This window comes from Lactuca serriola, chromosome 9 (assembly GCF_051521515.1).
Source record: "Lactuca serriola cultivar US96UC23 chromosome 9, Lser_US96UC23_V15, whole genome shotgun sequence".
Taxonomy (NCBI): domain Eukaryota; kingdom Viridiplantae; phylum Streptophyta; class Magnoliopsida; order Asterales; family Asteraceae; genus Lactuca; species Lactuca serriola.
In genome coordinates, this window is record NC_136416.1 from 193,264,085 (window position 1) to 193,270,471 (window position 6,387).

Here is a 6,387-nt window from a genome sequence, read left to right on the forward strand (position 1 = left end):
GAAGGACTTCAAGACTCATCAAGTTCTTCTCCGCTGTAATAACTCGGGTGCTTTATACTCCATTACTGCTCCTTCTACTCAAGTTTTTGCAACTCTTAATTTTTCTGTTTGGCATCAACGTTTAGATCACCCCGGTGACAATGTTTTTATACAATTAGTTTCCATAATTTTATCAAGTGTAATAAAACCAAGTTGCCTCATCTTTGTCCCACTTGTCAAGCGGGCAAACATGTCCGACTTCCTTTCAGTCTTTCGGATTCTAATGTTTCTTTTCCTTTTGATATTATTCATTCTGATGTTTGGACATCTCCTTTGATGAGTGATAGTGGTTTAAAATATTATGTTGTTTTTTGGACCATTTTTTCGCACTGTGTTTGGGTGTATCCATTGAAGTGTAAATCTGATGTTTTTGCCAAGTTTGTCAATTTTCGTGGTTATGTTCGAAATCAGTTCAATCGTGACATTAAGGCCTTTCAATGTGATGATGGGAGAGAATTTGACAGCCATTATTTTCATGATATTTGTGACAATAATGATATTTCCATTCGTTGTTCGTGCTCGTACACCTCTCAACAAAATGGAAAATCCGAGCGACAAGAGGGAACACTGGTGATCGAAATGATTTGAAAAGTAGCACGACAAGAGTCAATTGATGTGAAATAGTTTTAAAAAAGGAAAGACTTTACTGGTTATTTGAAATATGGATTTGATGTGTTATATGTTTTTGGATATGAGCAATTACCTGTGATGAGTATTATATGTTTGGGATTTGGTTACTCTTGTTGAGTTTTCACGGTTTTGGGATTTAATTAATTGATTTGGAGTTGGTTACTCGTGATGAATTTTCATGTATTGTGAAATGAATGCGTTCATAAATTTTCATGTGTTGTGAAATAAATTCAATCAATAAGTAAATTTAAAAGGAATTTTTTTTTTTTTTTTTTTTTTTTTTTTTTGAAAAGTTATGTTTGGGCTGTGACTTGCCAATATACTGGATGACAGGCTATAGCGTTATAGCCCTGGGACGGGCAATGGATCTCATAGACAATGTTTTAGGGGTATAGATTCACCATATATGCAAAAGTTGTGTTTTTAGGGTATAGATTTCATGTATGCACATGTTACCTACATAATTTATGTTTTGAGGTAATACATCCTCGTATGCATGAGTTATGATTTGAGGTAATGAGAACTCGTATGTGTGAGTTATATATTTTTGAGGAGATAGATTTCCCATATGTGTAGTTTATTGCAATGTTTATATTATGACTTGTTTGTGTTTACAAAGTTGCTAGTGTATTTCAAATATGATTTTGAAAGCATGTTTTGAACTGTAATATCAAGTTAAAAACCCATATAACTCACGAGTCTATTAACTTACGTAGTATTTTTAAATGGATATGTATTCTGGTATGAAAATTAAAACTTAGAGATACGCTGATAAGAAAACTTATGGAAGACTTAACAAAGTCTTTAGGTATATAATCTTTTCTTTTTTACAATGGTTGTTTATATTATTTTTGTAAAACCATATTTTTCTATGAACATCTCCGAACACCCCTTTGGCTTTATTTTAACAGTGAACATCTCTAACTAGATTTTGTTTTCAAAACTTTAAATACAAGTACTTATATGCATTTATTTAGAATATGAGGGGCTTGAAATGTAAATATAGGGTGACACGCAGATGGCTCGGCTCACGTCAACGGAGCTCGAAGAGATGCACATGGTGTACGACCATTTTCAATTTTCACGCGAAGTCTTGAACAATTTTGTTCTTGAAAAACTCGAATTCAGATGCAGATGCACTTTGATTTGTAAATTAAAATTTAATAAACCTATAAATTCCTGATCACCGATCTACATAACCTAGAAATTTTCATCGATATTCAGAGAAAAAGTTGATTTTTTTTTGTAATGAAGGATTCTTCAGAAGTAGTTTAGAACAATGAATCAGATGATGGAAAAATGTTCTTCTGACAATGAAGATCCAGAGAAAAAGCAGAAGGAAAAAGAGGATGTTACTGCAGATCCAGAATTCTTTAGCTGCATGCTTCAGCCATGTTCCGCGAACTCCGATCCTAATTACATCGGGGCCCGCCGTCTTCTACTATCTCGCAAGGCTCGATCCGGTGTTCTTCAGCGAAAGGTACTATTACACTTTGCTCAATTTTACTTTTTCTATACTGAAATGTAGTTAAAATCGAAGTTGTTTTCTCCTGATTGTAATTGATACACATTGACGGAAAATTAGTGTGTGTAAATTGCTATAGCAATTGTCGAGTGAATATGTTTTAAAAGACATAGTGCGCCTTGAAATCAAACCTCATTAGAGAATGGAGAGAAACATCCTTACTCGGACTTACAAATGGAGTTCCCAAATCGGCAACTATTATGTTTAAGCAGCAACATAAACTGTTATGATTGTGGTTTGTAGGATTGGAGATGCAATGGCAAAGCCTATGTTGGTTATCGCAATTTTATTACCAAATTGGAGAATCGAATGAAGTTGCAGTCACCTAGCCACCTGAGTAGTCCTGGAACCAGGTGATTGCCATTTTTACTTGATGTTCTACTTGCTTCAGCTTCAAATTTCATAAATTCTCATTATTGGATTCACCAAATGAACTTACACGCCAGAATTACTTGCAAACATCCATAATTACACAAGTTCTTTCAGGAATTTAATGTGGTTAGATCAATGCAGAGACACAAGCTTCAAGTAGTACATTAATCATGAATGTGCAACTATATGTAGAGTGTAATGTGAATCTTGGTTTGATATAATTCTGACATCAGGTTAATTTACTGGTTGATTCATCAGTGGGCAATGGGCACCATCTTCAGGTCCAGCCTCCATTACACATGACATAGACAGCTGGAGTTTTAGCAGGGTATGCTTCATTTCTTTATTTTCATCTATCATCTATACTTACCTTTTGATTATTATACCATATCTTTTGAAATGTTAAATTGTATTATTACAGGATCCAAGTGAAAGCCAAACAGTGAGTCGCACAAACAGTATAAGATCAAATTTAAGTGAAACTGATCATTCACGTAGAAAAACTGAACCAGCATATTCTTTTGTGGGAATGCATTGCATATTTGATGAATGCAAATCCATGGGTAATTAATTTTCCAAGATCAATCTGTCTCCCCAATCCTTGTTTTATCATTGTAACATTGATTTATTTTTTATAATATTTCTCCAGTTACTGTTATAAAGTTTGGGAATATGAGCTCTGATTTACTTGCATTTGGAGCAACTGATGGAACTTTGTCAGTTTGTACTGTTTCTGAGCCACCTTCAGTTATGAAGAAGTTAATTGGTCACTCAAAAGATGTCACAGGTCGGAATAACTGGTATTTGCTCTTTAGTCTTTTCTTTAATGATACTTGTTTTATTTCTAAATGATCCTTTATATTGATTATTGTTGTTAATTATGATCATGTTTGACTTCAGATTTTGACTTCACAATGAACAATCATTACATTGCATCATCTTCACTGGATAAAACTGTGAGAGTGTGGGATATACCAAAGGGCCTTTGCATTCGAGTAATTTACGGAGTTGCCCCTCAGCTATGTATCCGATTTCACCCTGTAAGTGCACTTACACACAGACATCTATAAGTTTTACTTTAGGGTTAAATGCAAGAAATAGAAAATTACTTTCACTTATTTATGTATTGTAGCATTCTACTTTCCATTTATTCTGTTACAACATTGTACTTTTAGGCATTGTACATTGAAATCTACCCAATTATAGCACTGAAGATTACTTTCTATTTTTAGACATTGTTATAATTTGGTAGAATTTTCTATGTAGAATGCTATCATAATAAGAAATAAAAGTAGTAATTTTTTTTATTAATATTGCGTATTATATTAGTAATTTTTCTCCTGTAAGTGCTTATCAAAATTTGTAACTTCTACTTGTCTTTTATATAAAAGTAAAAAATAATCAAACTAAATTTTGTAATTTAAGCTTCCCTGTAGGAATATAGTGATTTAGTGAGTATAAATTTTGATTATCTTTTTTTTTTTTTCTTTTGTTTTCCAATTGCAGGTGAATAATAACTTCCTTTCAGTTGGCAATGCAAACAGAGAAATTTCGGTAATAAAAAAATTCACTTGCTGATGTGGCTTTTTTAATTTTACTTTTTCTCTTATATCAATATTTCTAATTAAAAAAAAAATCATTTCAGATAGTTGGTTGTTTAAAACAACATTCATTAATCATTTAATCATTCAATCATTTAGTATATATATGTATAAGTTGTCTCATCATCAATTATTTTCTTTTTGTGAAATTCTATTTTACTTTGTACATTTTAAAGACTCATATATATTTTTTTAAAATATAATTCTTGTCTCAGGTATTGAATTTTAGCACAGGAAGATTAACAGATAAAATAGTTGTGGACAGCAAGGTTACTGCGATGGATTATGACAATACTGGGCAATTTATTTTTTGTGGGGATGCACACGTGAGCATGTCAAACTGATTTTTCCATTTTTATAAACTCTAATTAATCTAAAAAGTAAAAACTTTTACAAATTATTGATTTTTTGATTTTATTTTTCAGGGGTATCTATATACAGTATCTGTTAACTCCCATCAAGGTACCTTATCTAGGTCCCATCGTGCTAGAAATAGTAGCAAGAGTAAATCTGAAATCACTACTATCCAATATAGAACTTTCTCTCTCATGACACGTGGCCCTGTTTTACTCTCTTTTTCAAGAGATGGAACTTTGTCTTTCTTCAGGTATTTATATTGCTTATATTTATATTTATATTTATTTCACCCACTGTCCACCATCCACTATGTCTACTGTTGTCAATGAGACAAAAGTTGCAAAAAGACGTAAATGCCCTTCTCATCATCATCTTGAAAAAAAAGTTGTAGAAAGTTTAAATTGTTTGTTGTTGTTGCAGTGTTTCTTTGGAATTACAAGGGTATTTGACATTACTATGCTCACTAAAACTGGCTCAAAGAATTCATAGCATTCGTGCTTCTTTTTGCCCTTTGCTTTCTCTTGAAAAAGGAGAATTTATAGGTTTGTTTGTAAATTGTAATTAATTATTAATTATCATTCTTAATTTTAACCCAAAAAATCATATGCTCAAATATTTACTGAGATAAAGATGCATTTTAAATTTTTAATTGTGAAGTTGCTGGAAGTGAAGATGCATCTGTTTACTTCTATGACTTAACTCGACCAAAGCATGCATGCGTTAACAAGTTACAGGTTTTTTTTTTCATTGATCCTGTAAAATTACCAATTTACCCTTTTAAGGATTTAACAGATTTACGCTAACAGTGTAGTTTTGGGGATCAAAACCCTGTCATAAGGACGATTTTTGCAAAAAGATTCCTTTGCAGTTTACTTTTGTACTTATATATATAGTCTAGGGACTATTATTGTCATGTATGCATTTGTGTTACAGGTATATATGTTTTCTCCTTTACATTACTGTGAAGGAAAAACATATAAACCAAACATAAATGCAAATATGACGTTAATAGTCCCTTGACTATATATAACTACAAATTATTTCTTTAATAATGTTTTAATAATGTTAAAAGATTCATTTTTTATTTTTTATTATTATGATTACAGGGACATGGATGTCCGGTTATCGGGGTTGCCTGGAATCATGGTGAGAATTTTTTGGCCTCCTCGGACTACAGTGGTACTGTCATTGTGTGGAAGAGAGCAAAGACAGATGACAAAAAGTAGACATATGTCTGAGTAAAGTTACAAAAATACCCTCGATTTAAAGCTTACACATACGAAAGAAACTTTTTTACTACTTCAACACACTTGTTATCTCCAGATTGGTCTAAACTTTGTAAACCTTGTAAAATGTTGTATGTGAAGAAATATATAATATAGTATATGTTGATGTAGTTGTTTTATGTTTCTACCTCATCCGATTTTTTTTATTATATTTCTAAAAGAGTAGTTGATTTGTAAAATCATGATGTTAGTTAAAAGGATGAAATTGGTTTTTGTAATTATAGCATCTCCTAGGTTTTCATAAATAATTACAATTTATGGTTGAATACAAGAAATAACAACATACTTTCGGTGATTTATAATATGTTTTTTTTAAAGTACAGTGATATAATTCTATAAAATTTTCAATGTATATTGTCTTGATAAGATAAAAACAATGAGAGAAATAAAAATGTCATACAAATACAAAGTGATTTTAGATGATATGTTATTGGGTAGATTTTTCATTTTTCAAAATATGATGTTTTATTAAGAAAGAAAATGAATACAATGCTACAATTTTGTAGATTTTTGAAGTCCAATGCTTTAATAAGGACAAAAATGGAAATACAAAGCTGTAATAGATATTTGTAACAAA

The 6,387-nt window shown here is 31.3% G+C and overlaps 1 protein-coding gene across 2 annotated transcripts; it reads left to right on the forward strand.

The window, feature by feature from the left end:
* Positions 1–1,713: 1,713 nt before the first annotated feature.
* LOC145075047 (uncharacterized) lies at positions 1,714–5,920 on the forward strand. 2 transcript variants are annotated; one of them, XM_079021337.1, is made up of 12 exons: positions 1,715–2,149; positions 2,438–2,547; positions 2,825–2,894; positions 2,988–3,129; positions 3,216–3,353; positions 3,467–3,606; positions 4,073–4,120; positions 4,383–4,493; positions 4,593–4,774; positions 4,945–5,066; positions 5,182–5,258; positions 5,631–5,920. In XM_079021337.1, the coding sequence occupies exons 1-12, from the start codon at positions 1,949–1,951 to the stop codon at positions 5,748–5,750; spliced, it is 1,461 nt and encodes a 486-aa protein (XP_078877463.1). In that variant the 5' UTR covers positions 1,715–1,948; the 3' UTR covers positions 5,751–5,920. The 2 variants fall into 2 exon arrangements, with proteins under 2 accessions (XP_078877464.1, XP_078877463.1); XM_079021338.1 differs by lacking the exon at positions 5,182–5,258 and having other exon boundaries at positions 1,714–2,149.
* The last annotated feature ends 467 nt before the right edge of the window (positions 5,921–6,387 follow it).